The following is a 16,838-nucleotide window of genomic DNA, read 5'->3' as shown; positions in this document are numbered from 1 at the left end:
CTGGGAGAACTCAATGACTTCTGAGACGTCCTGGTTCACAGGCTAAAGCAGTGTTTCTCAACCTTTTTTGGGCCAGCGCCCCCCTAGCCCTTATTCAGGTCCCTCACCGCCCCCCACCAAAGAATTTGCAAGCTACTTTGCACTGACCATTATTTTATCATTAATATTACTATCACTATTGTAGATGTTTTGATTTTTATGCTTGTTTCTGTATTTATCATCAAGATAATTTCCCAGAGAACAAAAAAGTCATGGGAACAGAAATTATTTTCACAGGTGTCTACGAAAAATGCAATGAACATTCAAGTTAAAATTGGTAGGTCTAACAGCAGCCAATCAGAGTGGAAACAATATTCTTATTTTGTGCCATTTTCTAGTTAAATATTCCACAAAATGACCAGATTAAAGATGTTCAACATGCCAGTTTAAACTTTGAACTATTTGCAAAACGACTGAGCTCTGCAACATTAAAACATGGATAGAACTGTAACTACATTAATCATAACTCTTCTTCTCTTCAGTGTTTGTTTCTGGTGGTGCAGCTCTGTGCTGCCTTCAGGAGAATGGGACATCAGAGTATCATCCATAAAACTTCACCCACATGGAATTTATTGTTCAAACCAGAGCTTTCAGTGGAAAAACAAAGGTTTCATGTCCTTTTTATGCCATACAAATATGAGACAGAAACATGGATTATATATTTATATAGATCTGTCTATTGATTATAGATTAATAGTTTTACTGGACAGAAATTACAAAGAACAAATCTGGTTCTTAATCAAATCCTAATGAGTCAAACTGAAAGTGTCATGGAGTCATCAGCCTCATGACATTAACACTGACATGAAAAATAATATTGAAGGAATAAAAATAAATATATCAAATCTAATTAAAAACAGAAATAAGTGATCAGTTATTTACTATTATGGTCTGTAAGATATATTTATTCTCAGTACTAGATGTGGTCTCAACAAACCCATGGCACTTCAACAATATTATTTTACCTTTAATCTGGAAATAGTGTCTGTTTATTTTTGCCATACAGTCTCTGTATTAATTATTGCTCGAAAGGTCTTGCCATACCAGTTTATTCCTCTGTATTTACTTTAGTTTCTTAGTTTATTCTTGCATTTTGTTCTTCATTCATTTCCATTTAGTTTCCTTTTATTAGTATTATCCTCTCTTGGTTTATTGTTATGTCCACTTTAGTTTCTTTCCTGCTGCTACATTTATTTGATCGTTTATTGACCATCAGTAATTTTCGCTCATCACCTGCTGCGCCGCCTAATCGTCATGTTTCACATCATGTGTTGATTTTTTCACTGTTCTGTTTATATCCCGCTTCTCCTGTTTCAGAATTTTGCGCAATATGCGCGTCTTTTTTTCTTTTTCTTTTTACCCCGTAAGGTGCAGGGCGGTCAGGAAGCGTATCGATGGGGAAAAGGCAGACTGACATAAACCTTTTAAAACAACGGAAACAATTTCTGCATTCTGATTATTGAAATTTTAAAGTGCTGTGTTGTTCTATCACCCCCGTTTCATACCGGACCACTTACAGCTCCGTGTTAACGCTATAAAATGAACGCTCTCTATCGTGGAATCACCCATGGAGGGATTTCTTGATTTCTTTATTTAAATGGGTTCATTTTTCAGAGGGATACACAGTGAGGGTATCGTGATTTTAGCTACCAGTAGCAGGAGAACGGAGCTGCGCCAAGAAGCTAACAGAAGCTAACAAACACTGAATAGAAGAAGAGCTGCCATCGATACAGTTGCAGCCAAGCATGGTTTAATGTTACACAATACAGTTTTACCACGTTGCTCAAAGTCTAAACTGGTATTGTTGTGCATTTAAGGTGCAAAGTTTACCTTCGACCAAACGCCCCCCAAAGGCATCCCAGCGCCCCCCTTTTGTAAGGATGTCCGCCAGCGCCCCCTGCCGTCCTCTGAACGCCCCCTGGGGGGCGGTACCGCCCACGTTGAGAACCGCTAGGCTAAAGCCAAGGATAAAAGAGAAAGTATCCAAAAGTGTAATAGAAAATATATATATGTTTCCTTCACATTCAGAAAAAGACATTTTCAGCATGTTGGGCTCTGACTCGTAGCATCTTTATAGCTAAATACCGACATGGTGAAGCTGAGCTGGAAACAGACTGAAGACCAGCAGCTCCAGCTCTGATCCTGACTGATCTTTACTCACTAAATCCTCTGGTTTTTAATGAACTTCTCCTCTAACAGCGGTTTCTCATCAGCTCTCTCTCATTAGAAAACAGTATGAAAACATTAGCTGCTACGCTAACAATCAGCGGTTACTTCGGGCCAATTTAACTACATAGGAAATATTTCTCGGTTGTTTAGAAGCAAATTTCTGGCTGCAAAGTCAAGTAATTCTGATCTTTCATCCTTACCTGTGAAAGGTAATGAATCAATGAACCAATGAATCCAGTTTGTTTTGTAAAACGGTTGAAATAAGTCCACACAGCACAGGACTTGAGGAGCTCCGACCGCCCTGCTGCCACATAGAAGATGGCGACGCTGTTACGTACAACTCAGCGCTCCATGAGGGGTCTACGTATTCACGTCTATGGTGGGGCAAACCTAACACAAGTTATAACGGCCAGACCTCCTGTTTAAAAAGAAGCCAAAGTTTGACACCTAGTACATATGAGGTATGCGCAGGGGTGAAAGTAAGGGGGTACGGCAGGGCAGTGGCGCAAAAAGTGGGTATGCAGGGTATGCAACGCATAGGGGCGCAGCACCAGAGGGGGCGTTTATTGAACGTTCAATAAACGACAAACTTGGACTAATTACCTCGTTCTTTGTGACTATACGTCATTCACAAATATCAAACAGGGTATATATTTTTCATTAAGTATTTAACAAACAAATGGCTTCTACCGCAATAATTATGTAAAATTAAATTGTCTAATATAAAAAAATTGTTTGGTGCTGTCGGGTTCAGAGTCTGAGAGGCTTTTCCTTTATTAAACAATTTTGCAATTGTGTTTTTTGCCTCTTATTTAGTGAAAATATTGATGTTGATGAGATTTTCTCCAAAATAATAACCTTTTTCAACCTTTATAGCTCCACTGTTGAAAATGAGGCTCTAACATTCACCAATGACAAATCCAGTCCAACATCTGGTTTGAGGTGATTCCTCTGGAACCTGTTGGAAGAAAAATATCCCAACTTCAGAAGATGAGCTTTAACCTAACAGAGCTCTGTGGTTCCTCTTATCAGTATGAGAGTCAGGGTGAGGAGGCACCATGTTAGGAAGAGAAGTGGAAGCTGGAGGATCTTCAGAACAAACAGGTCATGATGCTGGGCTACTGATTATCCCTCTGTCTGGACACAGGATCAATAGAACCAGTTTAAAAGCTAAAATGAATGGTTATATGCCAGACATGAAAAACTGGGATGCACTCCATGCCATGATGTTAAGAATTTAGGTCTCATGGCATCTCAAGGTGTCAACATTGCAGCCAGTGCCTGAGGGAGGAAATATAGCTTTATTTTGTAGCAATTCAAGAGTTACCCAGCTTTTATTGCTTTGCAAAAAAATTAATCAGCACAGAAACTCCAACGCACACAAAGAAGCAATATGTATGTTTGTGTGTGTTTTTTGTTGTTGTTTTTTTTGTCATAGTACCCCCCAAGAATTTAAAACTACTTTCACCCCTGGATATGTGTCTTATTAACTTTACATTTTCTTTGAGAAAATAACATTGACTATGTCCTCTTTATTTAATGTTAGCTATGAGCAATTCAAGCCAATCCCACCTTGCTGTAAACTCCATTACTGTAACTTTAGCCCTTAATAATAAACATATTTTAAAGACAGGCAAATAGGTTTTTCCCCCTCCAATTTTAATCTAGCAAATTAAAAGCTAATATGTTAGTCAAAGTTATCCTTTATGTGCATTATTTAGCAACTTGGCAGATGTGACACAGTGCTAGTGTTCTTTGCTTTGGCAACTTTAGCCACATGAAAACCCATGTTAGCCTAAGGGCACATGGTGGGGGGACAAAGTTGGCTAATGAAGACATGCTACGAGTGTGGAGGATGATAATGAGGACCAGCCACCAGAGAAAGAAGTTCCTGTTTGACCAAAGAGAAAGAAGCAGATGAAATATTCCCCAAGAAAATTAGGTAAGTCATTTTTGTGTTACTATTTTCTCCAGGTGAAGTGGAGTGGGACAGCCAGGTGAGTGCGGAAGGGGGAGCAGGAATCAACATTCACCAGTTGAGTTAATAAGTTACGTTTTAGACAACTAAAAACTGGTGTTAATTCTATTTATTTATTAATAAACGTCTTGCAAACATTAATAAGCCAGAGTATCTGGTTGGAAATAATTTAGAATACTCATTAAGGGAAAAGATACACTCATGTGCCTAAAACTATACATTAAATTATGCAATCTGAATAACAACAGTGGCAGTCTGTCTGAACTTCTGCCAGACAAATATTTGATCAGAATAATTTTTTTCAGCTTTAGTTATTATGCTACTTGTGTTAAGAAATAATTGTATTACACTTTATAACAGCCAGTCATGTTAACTAGACATTTGTCTGCCAGTCTACCATTCTGACAGTGAGCAGCAAGGGACATTTTTAGAATGGTATTTAAATAAATGCTGAATTATGATAACATTGTTGTTAGTATTTCTTCTTTTTTTAAGTGACCACAATGAATTGAGTCATCACTGACTATGAGAATGTCCAGGAGAGATTCACCACGTGTGAATTCATGAAAAGGCTTTCACCATGATTAACTATTAGCAAGAACAGCTGTAATTTCTGAGCATTTCTGGACACCTTCAAAGAGCTGCTTCCTGGAAATGAAGACAAGAAGAAGATCTCCTGTTTTCAGAGCATTACAGGAAGGCTATAATGAAGGAGATGGCTGACACAATCAAAGCATAAAATGTTACTGTTGAAAGAACCTATTTTCTCAAGTTAAAGAAAAAGTAATTCTGCTTTAGTTTTTCAATCAGTATTTCAGATTAACAACATACTGACCAGACGTTAAGCCCTCTGTTTGAAGAACAAGTTATCTTTTGTTTTATTCCAATGTACAAAGGGTTTGTTCTACAGCTATGATGATAGTTAGAAGTACCCAGGTGAAAAAAAGTATACTTTAGTATACTTCAAACATACTTAAATTTGTGAAAGTACACTTTAAGTATACTAAATATTAAGTGTACTACCTATAAGTATATCTGAAGTATATTAAAAATACACTTGTACCAATTTTGAAATTAGTACTTTAAACACACTTAAACATAATTGTACCAAAATACACTTTTAATATATTAAATAAAAGTATACTTTAAGTGAACAAAATATGATTTAATGTGTATGAATTTTTTAGTGCCTTAATAATATTTTACTCTTTATTAAAATTGCATACAATAAAAAAAGGATAATCATGATGTAATTTTTAGGAAAGTACCCAATCAGTTTTCAGATGTGTGATGTAAAACCTTATAATCAACGGCATTAGCTCCAGTTCATACTCCAGACCAGATGGTGGCGGTGTTGCACACTTTCATTTATTTAAAAAACGCCACAAAGAGACAAAAAAACTTCAACGCAGGGAAGATAACAGACGCTGTTCAAATTCGCCATTTTTACACGCATAATATTGCCTTAAAAGCAGAGAGGGCCTTGACAATAGTTAGTAATTTTGGTAAATTCAAGCTGGTGACGTCATAGTCCGAGTTAGACGACAACACAACTGGACAACAATTGATGGAGATGAAATGTGTGTCACAAAAGGAGCCCGGAGGGACGAAGGCTGATAGGGGTTGCTAGCTGGTGGTAAGTTTTCTTATCAATTATCTTCATTTAATTATAAACAGTGCAGTAAAGATATATAACTTACGTTGGTTTCTTAAATAATTATTTTATCAATTTTATTGTGACTTGTATGATTATTACTATAGCAATCATTCAGCTTCACGTTGTAACTGCATGGAGGTTGTTTGTTGCAACTTATACTTTAATTCATAAACTAACCTGGTTTTAATTAAGCTCCATAAGACAAAGAGACTTTGATATTGTGAGGTTGTTGTTCTAACTCGTTCATCAATGTTTTTATCTTCAACATATGTTTGCAGTCTAAGCAAATGAAGATGAAAGAGGAAGCCACAGAAATCAGGTGTTAGGAAACCTAAAGACTTTCTGTCTCAGAAGAAGCTCTGACTCCACCAGATCACCAACCAGCTCTGAGGATGAACCTCCACATCGTCTTCATGATGTAAGTTTGTTTTTTCAATGAGGAGCTAGCTACATTTTCAACAACAAAAACTGCTGTGTTACCAACACTAAGTGCTTAATTAACATGATTTGATTTAAAGGTAACTGGAAATAATTTTTCTCTTCTTGTTAATCTAACATTTATCTTTCATTTTTTTATTTATTGTTGGCTTTCAGGGCCCTGTGATGGACTGGTGACCTGTCCAGGGTGAACCCTGCCTCTCATCTGATGGCTGCTGGAGATGGGCACCACCAGCCCCCCTCACCACCCTGCAAGGATCAGTGTGTTCAGATCATGGATGGAAAGATTTTAAGGTAGTTTGTCTCCTTAAATCCACACTTAGAACAGCTTCATAGTTAATGCCAACATCAACTGACTCTATGACATTGCTGACTATTTCTTTCTACTTCTAACATAAACAGGCAAAGAAAACATCCAGAAATGTTTTTCCACCCCAGGCATCTGGTCCCAATCATCATCAGTTCTTATGATGTCACATACATGGCGAGTCCACAATGTCTTAAAATTGTAAGTATTATTTTTTTATTTGCCATTTTTCTGTTCTCTTTAAATACAAACACTTTCTCTGTTTAATTGCTCTATTGTTTTTTTTTTGTAGGTTCCTGTAAGGTGCAGTGAACGGGAATGTTCTGTCGATCCTCACTTTCATGTTTTATTGTCACACTTAAATTTTTATGTTCATTGTGTTCATTTTTTATGTGTAAACTGATAATTTATGTAAATTCATAAAGTTGAGTAAAAATGGACAATTTTAAAATGTCGGTAATAAAGCAAAATATTTGAATTACCTTGAACATCTTGTGTAATTAATCTTTCCATGTAATTTTAGTCTAAAACAATGTAAGTGCTGTAGTGTAGTTATGCATGTAATGTACAAAATAGGTACGTAGGAATAAAGACTTTCACGAGTAATTAAAATTGTAGTTTATTGTCAATAGCAGGAAATCAAATCCAAAAATTAAGTGTAATTTAAATGCATTACTAATATATTAATAGTATATTTAAAATATATTTGAAGTATATTAAATATATATTTTTAATATAATTCTTAGAATTATTACACTCAAAATATAATAATAAAGCTCTGAAATATGATATTTAAAAAGTATACTTTAAGTACACTTGAAGTTGTTCCAAAAAAGTACGTATAGTAAACTAAAATATACTATTAGTTGTAATTTAATATTATTTAAATACTATGTAAATACTACTAAAGCATACTAAGCACAAAATTAGTTGTTCCAAAATAGTACTGTTTAAGTACGTCGATAAAAGTATACTAAAGTATGTTAAAATTCAGTATACTAAAGTATACTTTTTTTTCACCTGGGTAGTCCAGTGTGTTTCACTTCACTTGAGGTAAGACTTAATATTAATGACTCTATTAGCATAGCATTTGACACTGTAATAACACTAAATTACATCTTTATAATTGTTGCTACTTGTTTCACTTTACTTGAGGTATTAATTACACTTAATGACATTGTCATAACTGTTGTTACTTGTTTCACTTTACTTAATGACACTGTAATAACATTTAATGACATCTTCATAACTGGTGCAACTTGTTCCACTTGATGTAAAAGAAATTGTTATTAATTGTTAATAAATCATTTGACAGTGTAATAAAGCTTAATAAAATCTTTATTGTTGGTTTTGCTTTATTTCAGGTAGTGGGAATTTTAATCGCTGTTTTGTTAAAGCTTTTGATAGTGTAATAATTAAATCATTATGACTACTATTATGACATATTTATGACATGATTCTAGGTTAATGTCAAGTTGTCAAAGAAAATTTTTAATAATGTCAACTTTGTATTAAAGGTGTCATGATTTACTGAATGACACTTTATTGAAAACAGTCATAAATATTCATGAAGAGTTACTCATGTTCATGACAGGTGTTACGTCATGTTTATGACAGTGTCATGTCAGTCTTATTCACACCCCGTAAACTAAAGTTTTACCCAATTATTTAATTACAGACACCAGAATTAACTCCATTAAAAATTTTATTCAAGTCCCACCACTAGACAACAGATTTGCATATGTTGTCTAGTTGGTTGCAGTTGGTGTTTATAATTAAACTAAGCTAGCTGCATCCTTTAGGATAAAGGTGGAGGTGTTTCACCTGTTCCATTAGTGGTGGTACCCTCCTCATGATTGGAGCCGTTGTCCATCCGGTAAGGCCTGAATGGACTCTCCTCCTTCTCACCAGCACTGCTTGGTCTCTGGAGCTCCTCTACATCCTCAAAGGCACGATAAGCCCACTGACACTAGGATGAAAAATAGATTTTAAAAGATTAAAGCTGTCTTGGGAGAATGGAATTTGTCTGAGTCCAGACGTTAAAATCAATCCACTCCATGGAAACTGGAGCAAATTACCAACGGTGATGCAATGGGATGCAAGAAGAATAATGCCGATTTTTCTTTATTTAAAAGACTGGATTAAAAAAAATTATACTGAAGACATTTTTCAACTGATCCATATAGAGTGACGCCTACTACACAACATTGGAGGGAGAGACTCTGGTTTTTGTGCCCTTTAGGGACATTTTCACTCCAACTGAGGAGCCAGAACTGAATGAAAAAAAGTATTTGATAGCATCTAATCATTTATCCTGCTGTTGGCTGATCCAAACAGACCAGATCAGGCTGTTTGGCAGATCCTGTTAGGTACGCTGAAGCAGAAGGGAATAGTCAGAAAAGACAAGAAAAAAACCTAAACAAAACAGCATTTTACAGCATACGGAGGACACTCAGTGCTGTCTACAGCCTTGTGAAATACCGCCTGGAGACACCAAGTGCTGCAACCAGAATGTCAAAACAGGCAGGGAAGAGCAGCTTGAGTGTGTGATAGCAGCCACGCGGTGTGGAGTTTAAGAAAGTTTAATGGTGAGTCAGAGCGCAGGAATCTAAACCAAACACTTGGCAAAGTCAATGGAAGAGACAAGTTCTTACAATGCCTTTTGAACACAGGCAAGATGGCATCTTCAACTAAAAAAATGTAATTACACTGATAATTTATGTAAGAGATTGTTAAGCAGATGAAGTTTAAAAAAACAACAGATCTTTTGCTCTTAGGCTAAAATTGTATAGAGAAATGTTTGTGTCGCTGTGTTTACGCTGCTGTCCAAAGTAAGAGCAACAGATGAAGATTCCTCACTCTGCTGGAAAAAGAAAAGCCGTTTCTTTTTACAGTTCCAGAGCTGGGCAGGACTCCCTGCTTCTGTACCTGATGGTTGTAACTGGTTGAACGTTTTTGCGTCAACAGGTAACTTCAGAAGTCACATGGGGGGAACCCTAAGGTTCAGTCCTTGAACCCCTCATATTTAATATGTACATGCTCCAGTTGGCTCAGAAAAGTTTTTCTCTTATTACCACAATGACAATAATTAGGAATAGTAAAGGCTGGGTCAGAATTTAGTTCTTCTCAATGAAAGTACAACTTCTGCAAAACAAAAATAAAAACAATCCAAAAAGCATGTGCATGTAAAGAACAGAGTGGTGTTGTGTGTGTCCTCACTGTCTGAGGGGGTTCCTGGTATGTGAGCTGTGCGCTGAAGTGCTCCAGGACCTCTTGGTGATCGCTGCGGTTCACATTGTTGCCGTTGACCTTCAGGATGACCTGGCCAGGCTGAAGCCCTGCTGCGGCCGCTTCCCAGCCTGCAGGAGGTCAAAGCAAAACCACAATGTAAAACGCACTGTGGCACAGCCAGAGTTACAGCAGACATACAAAAAAAGTGTTTTAATGTCATCTCTGCCAGAGTATTCATAACCGATTAACTTTTTCACATTTTGAAAAGTTATTTCTAAAAACCTCAACATATTTCATTTTATGTGAAACACAAAAAGTTATCTGTATTTGTAAACTGGAAGTAAAATAATTTTTTAACAAGTTCGCAAATAAAAATTGTGGCATCCATTTGCAATTATTGCCCCATTAAAGAAAGGCACTCCCACAGCATAATGCTGCCACCACCATGTTTTTATTAGTTGCTGAACGTTTCCGTGCAACCAAAAGGCGAGTCAGACTGTTGCCCAGTATGTTGCAGAGCTTAAACAACAAGCAGCTAACTGTGATTTTGGTGCGTCGCTGGATTCTCCACTGAGGGATCGGTTTGTAAGTGGAATTAAAAACGAAGCGTGCCAGAGGAGATTGCTTTCGGAGGACCGGCTGACCTTCGCCAAAGCTTTTGAGATTGCTCTCAATATGGAGACTGCAGACAGAGACACTCGAGAGCTGAGAGGCGCCGAAGGTGAATGGGCTAGTGAGGCAAACATTCACAAGGTGAGGCCAATAAAAACAAGTATGTGCTACAGATGCAAAGGAAAAAACCACAATGCAAATGAATGTCATTTCAAAGAGACTAAATGCAATAATTGTGGAAAGATTGGACATATTAGGAAAGCATGTCAGGCTAAAGTGAAAAAGAGTCATGAAAAAATTGTGCCAAATAAGAGCAGCAGAGAGACAAAGTATGTGACAGCTGAGGAAGACCCTGAAGAGGAGTTAGCCATTTTGACTGTTAATGCTGAGGATGATGAACGATATAAAGCAACATTTGCAGTTGACAATGTTGATTTGGAAATGGAAATTGACACAGGAGCAGCAAAGAGTGTCATTTCACATCCTACATACTTGAAGAAGTTCTCTCACCTGCCTTTGCAGCCGGCTAAAGTGAAGGTCAAAGCTTACAATGGAGGATGTATAAGTGTTTTGGGACAGTTTGTAGCAAAAGTGGAGTATGAAGACCAAGTCATGGATTTGCCACTGTTGGTTGTTAGGGGACATGGTGCTTCATTGTGTGGAAGGAACTGGTTGACAAAACTCCGGCTTAACTGGCAGCAGATTAAGTACATGGGTGAGTCAAAACATCTATCACTCAATGAGCTTTTGGATGCTTACAGTGATGTATTCAAGGATGAGTTCGGCACATTGAAAGACATTAAAGCTACCATCGTGGTCAGACCTGAGGTGCCGTCTAAATTTTGTAAACACAGGCCTCTCCCGTTCGCGATGAAGGAAAAGGTGGGAAAAGAACTTGAAAGACTGGAAAAATGTAACATCATTACACCTGTGAAACACAGCGAGTGGGCAGTACCCATAGTGCCGGTGCTAAAGAGGGACGCTTCCATCCGTTTATGTGGGGATTACAAAGTGTCGGTGAACCAAGCCCTTGAAGCCGATACATACCCCCTTCCACGTTTGGAGGAGCTTCTGGCGACACTCACTGGGGGAAAGTACTTCTCAAAGATAGATCTGGCAGCAGCCTATCAACAAGTACTGTTGAATGAGGATTCTAAGAAGTACACAACTATCAATACTCATAAAGGACTGTTTGTTTACAACAGGCTTCCTTTTGGAATCAGCACAGCTCCATCTATTTTTTAGCGCATTATGGAAAACTTAATGAAAGGGTTACCAGTGGTGGTCTACCTGGATGACTTGCTCATCACTGGATGCTCAAAAGCAGAACATCTATGCAACCTGGAAAAGGTTCTGCGACTCCTTCAGGAAAATGGCCTGCGAGTGAAACGTTCCAAGTGTGAGTTTAACAAGCCACGAATTGAGTATCTGGGACACGTCCTGGATGAACATGGAGTCCACCCTTCAGAAGAAAAAGTGAGGGCGATACAGGATGCTCCTGATCCTACTAATGTGAAAGAACTTCAAGCGTTCCTGGGACTTGTTAACTATTATGGGAGATTTGTGCCAATGCAAAGCACAGCCCTTGCTCCACTTTACAAGTTACTGAGAGACAGTGTGACTTGGAGATGGACAGAACCAGAGCAGGCAGCGTTCAACAGGTGCAAAGGTCTGCTGACGAGTGATCGGGTCCTGGCGCACTATGACCCCAACCTGCCGCTCACTTTAGCATGTGATGCTTCTGCATATGGCATTGGTGCAGTTATACAGCACACAATGCCAAGTGGGGGAGGAGAGACCGATTGCATACGCTTCCCGAACGCTGTCCCCAGCAGAAAAAAAGTACTCTCAAATAGAAAAAGAAGCTCTAGGACTGATTTATGGAGTAAAAAAGTTTCACCAGTACCTATGGGGTAGGCATTTCACCTTAGCAACAGACCATCGCCCCCTGCTGACGCTCTTTGGTGAACACAAGAACCTACCTACCTTAGCTGCAGCACGCATTCAAAGGTGGGCAATCATATTGTCAGCATATGATTACCACATTGTTTTCAAGAAATCAGAACACAGCAATGCAGATGGGCTCTCTCGTTGTCCTCTGCCAGAAACGAATGACACTGGAACAGCATCGAGTTCGGCAGCAGTACATTCACTGCTAACTGAGCATTTGCAAGGAGCTCCACTAAATGCGATCCAGGTCGCCAGGGCCACACGTACAGACATGGACTTGTCAAGGGTTTACCAGTATGTCATGGAAGGCTGGCCAACTGTTACAGATGAGAGTTTAAAGGCTTATCACAACAAAAGGAATGAACTTTCAACAGAGATGGGTTGTGTTTTGTGGGGAACCAGAGTGATTATACCCTCAAAAATGAGAAAGGCTGTGTTAAATGAGATTCAGTCTGGTCATCAAGGAATTGTGAAATCCAAGGCCTTAGCTCGCAAATATGTTTGGTGGCCGAATCTGGATCATGACCTGGAACAGGTCTGCAAAACATGTGAAACATGTCAGCTGGAACAGAAGATGCCACAGCATGTTCCACTGCATCCCTGGGAGTTCCCAGGTGAATCCTGGAAAAGACTGCATATCGACTTTGCTGGACCTTTCCTTGACAGCATGTTCATGATTGTAGTCGATTCATATTCAAAGTGGTTGGAGGTATTTTGTATGCCACACATTACCTCACAAGCCACAGTGACAAAGCTGAAGAGACTGTTTGCTTCATATGGACTTCCTGAACAAGTAGTCACAGACAATGCCACCACTTTCACTTCTGCAGAGTTCCAAACGTTTGTGACACAGAATGGCATTTTACACACAACAAGTGCACCGGGTCATCCTGCCACAAATGGTTTGGCTGAGAGATATGTGCAGACGTTCAAAGTAGGCATGAAAAAGCTTGCAAACCACTCATGCAGCATTGAGGACATACTTTCCTTGTTTTTGCTGCAGTACTGTGTTACGCCAAATTGTACAACGGGTCAATCTCCAGCAGACTTGTTCTTGCGCAGACATATGCGTACCAGACTGGATTTCATCAAACCTAACACCAAGGAGACTGTTCGCAGGAAACAGTATCGACAAAAAGCTCAACATGACTTAACAGCTGTGGACCGTTCCTTTTCTGTGGATGATGCTGTGTATCTTCGCAACTCAGGGGGTGGAGTTCACAAGAGGTTACCTGGAAGGGTTGTAAGACAAACTGGTCCAGTCTCTTATGAAGTGAAAGAGTGCTACTCAAACGCTGTGCACAGAAGACATGGGGATCAGCTTCGTTCCAAAGCTGTAGCTGAACTAGATACCGCTGACCCTGAAACACCAACACAAGAGCAAAGTGATGTAAGCATTACACCTGAACAAAGTGCTCTGGACTCTGGGCTGCAACCGCCTGTTTTCCCAGATCCTCCTGTGGTGGTGAGGCGTTCAACACGACCACGGAAGACGCCTGAACGATATCTTGAATAGCCTTGTGTTTATCTACGCATAACGGTTTTTGCATGTTATGTTCCATAATTATTCATGTTACATTAAGGGTTACATCTGAGTTAGATGCAGAGGTAAAGGGGATGGAAAATGTCTTGTTTATCAAGTAAGTACATGTTTGGGTTATTGTTTGGTTCTACGTGGTAATGCACTCAAGCTGGAATAAGTGTCCTTAGTATATTTTACAACTTCACTTAAATTACCATCACTTCACCCGCTGGGGTCTGAACGCACTTCCTCCTGGTCCCCATCTGATCCAAACAGATCAACTGAACTCTGAGAGTGTTTTACCCTGCACGGTCAGGTGTGCGCTTTTACCAGGATTTTTTTTTTCTTTTCTTTTTTTGCGTGGTTTCGCTTCTCCGAAACTGACAGATGTTACGTCTGCAGCGCTCCTCCAGAACGCCGCTCTCCTGGGTAATGGGCACCAAGACAGCTCCATTTGTTAAAACCCCTGGATGAGTTACTTCCAGCGGTTTTTAATTCTAGCCACGCCGCAGCGGACTGCGCATGTTACAGTCTAATTAACTCTGCATCGTCATTTATTTCCTCAAGATAAACAGTCGGCTCATCAAATGGATCAACACAACGTTGCATTCTCTTTAGAGAGAATGTTGGTGAATGTTGGTGTTCCCGCTAAATCCTGAATATACCCAATTTGGGTTGTCTTGAAGTTTTTATCGCAGGTTTTCCCTGACTGGGAACGAGAATATGACCTGCTGAATGTGACAGGTAGCCAATCAGAAAGCGCGGTGACGTCAGAACAGAGGGGAATCCCAAACAGCTGACATATCGAGCAACTGGGTCCGATGGGTATCGGAGATGATATGTGGAAATGTTTATTATTAAATCTAAAGGTCATTATTATGTGTATTCGGTTAAAAATGTTAACTATGAAAAAACATATTCACCTCAAAATCATAGTGCAGCAAATAGAGCGGCTGCTCCCGTCGCCTTTTATCCACCATCATTTCTTTTTGTTACATTTTATATCTCCTAAAATGACTCCACAAACTATCACTATTGCTTCTACATCATCATCCGTGTTTGGTTATTCTAAATTCCCGCTATGTTGGGGGTTTTACTGGATTATCCTCTGGAATCGGGATGTTGGTGACTGGAATCGGTTCGTGTTGCTCCTGCCTTGGAGACAAGAACCGATCGAACCTGTTGGAGTTTTATCAGCTCTGTGGTCACAGAGGTTTGGAGAATCGGCCGACAATTCTTAAATCTTTCCGTCTAGACCAGACTTAATACTCACAAGCTCTACTCATCTCCTCTCGACCACTGCCCAAACGCTCCAACTCTGGTCGCTATGGTGACGTTTAAATATCCCTTCAAAATAAGATACAGATGTGGCACAAAAACGAACATTTTACTTTTGTGAAAATTGTAACTCACGATACTGACTAACGGGAGCCCTGAGCTTGTTTCTCTGCAACGAGACGGTCCCATCTGGGAGTTATGAGAGACAATAACACCCGAAGTCTTGCTTATATACACAGGCTGCTTGGTCTCTACGTGGTGAAGCAGTTTGAAGCTTCATTGCCTCATTAGCAGCTGGTCGCCACATGTTACACAGAGCGGGCTTGTAATGTTGGACTCACCTACTGGTCCGGGATAAATCCATTCTCCCGTCTCTTCTCTGGGCCTTTTCCCCTTTGCAAAGAAACTTTCCAAAGACATCTGATCTGTTTCTTACTCATTTTGCTGCTTTGTGGGCTCAATGTTGGCGCGCAAGTAACCGAGAGAATCCGGTTAAATGATTTTCAAAATAAAAGATCCTCCAGACTCAAATAATACATAAAACGGAAATATTTCACTATTTCTTGCGTGGCCCGGTACCAATTGGTCCACGGACCGGGGGTTGGGGACCACTGCTTTATATAGTAGGCTGCCCCGGTCAGGCCCGTGCAGAGACCACTAAAGGGGCAGGTGCTCAAAAAAAGGGCCCATCTAACCATATTCTAGGACAGAATATTAACAAAGCCTCTCAGCTTTCAGAGTTTAATAAACAATGATAAATTACAAAAATGTGACATATACAATCAAAGCTAACAAACATCTCCATATAGAGCATAACACTATGCCTATGTAAGATATTTTATTAGTAATTTCTTTCTGCATTTTGTTATGGGAAAGTTTTGCAATATTCAAACCGGCAATTTAGCAAGATATGTAAATTAGAGCTGGACCACCAGACATATTTTGTCTTTACATAATTACACTATTAAAAATATAAACAACAGCACAAAGCAACCTTTTAGTGACTGTAATCTATAAAAAGATCTGCCTGTTTGCTGAAGTGGAGATGAAGATGAAAGCAGAGCTGCATCAAACTTTAACGTGGAACTGCAGAAAAAAAAAATCAATTGTTAATGCATGTCACCATGAGAAAACCTACTGAGTTTTGCTTAAAAAAACTTTTTTAAACATTTAAATCACATTCGTCTGATGAAGTGCATGTTTTTTGCAAAACAAACTTATTTTGCATGTCAGAAATCTTTTCTTAATATTCTAAGTTTTTATTTGACTCAAAGTTTTGCTTGTGATTCTCACATGACGTTGTGGGCGGGGCCTAAAATCACAACAAAAGATTTCTGATGTGTGCAAATAAAAGTTTATGTTTGGCAAATAACTTTTTATGTTCACAAGACAAAAATTAGTTATTTAATTTAAAAAAGTTTTTTAAAGAAAACGATTTGTTTTTAAAAAAAAAGAAATCATCAATTCCAAAAGTTTTGATTACAATTTTATTTTACTTAACTGAGGTAAATTTTTTCCTCCATTGAATAATTGGGAAAAAATGTAACTTCATACTGTGTGAACCCTAAACTTAAAGTCTGGATGAGTTTTTTCCCCTTCATTAATGTCACTTTTATTACATTCATTATATCTATCATGGTAATTCAGGGTGAGTTAT

At 38.8% G+C, this 16,838-nt stretch overlaps 1 protein-coding gene and 1 long non-coding RNA gene across 4 annotated transcripts in view; one reads left to right on the top strand and one right to left on the bottom strand.

Moving 5' to 3' along the window:
* The window catches only part of prex1 (phosphatidylinositol-3,4,5-trisphosphate-dependent Rac exchange factor 1), a 134,057-nt gene that overhangs the window by 30,330 nt on the left and 86,889 nt on the right, over positions 1-16,838 (bottom strand). For all 3 annotated transcript variants that reach the window (XM_081608567.1, XM_081608565.1, XM_081608566.1), the window contains exons 20-21: positions 9,808-9,947; positions 8,413-8,557 (exon numbers count right to left, since the gene is read on the bottom strand). In XM_081608567.1, coding sequence (XP_081464693.1) covers positions 8,413-8,557; positions 9,808-9,947 — 285 coding nt within the window. The remainder of the gene's footprint in view (positions 1-8,412; positions 8,558-9,807; positions 9,948-16,838) is intronic.
* LOC145552144 (uncharacterized) lies at positions 5,979-6,936 on the top strand. The gene is made up of 4 exons (XR_014088088.1): positions 5,979-6,261; positions 6,438-6,575; positions 6,684-6,789; positions 6,881-6,936. It is a non-coding gene; the product is annotated as an uncharacterized LOC145552144 (long non-coding RNA).

This window comes from Poecilia reticulata, chromosome 7 (genome assembly GCF_904066995.2).
Source record: "Poecilia reticulata chromosome 7, P_reticulata-male-v2, whole genome shotgun sequence".
Classification (NCBI taxonomy): Eukaryota; Metazoa; Chordata; class Actinopteri; order Cyprinodontiformes; family Poeciliidae; genus Poecilia; species Poecilia reticulata.
This window is presented reverse-complemented; position numbering and strand designations above follow the sequence as displayed.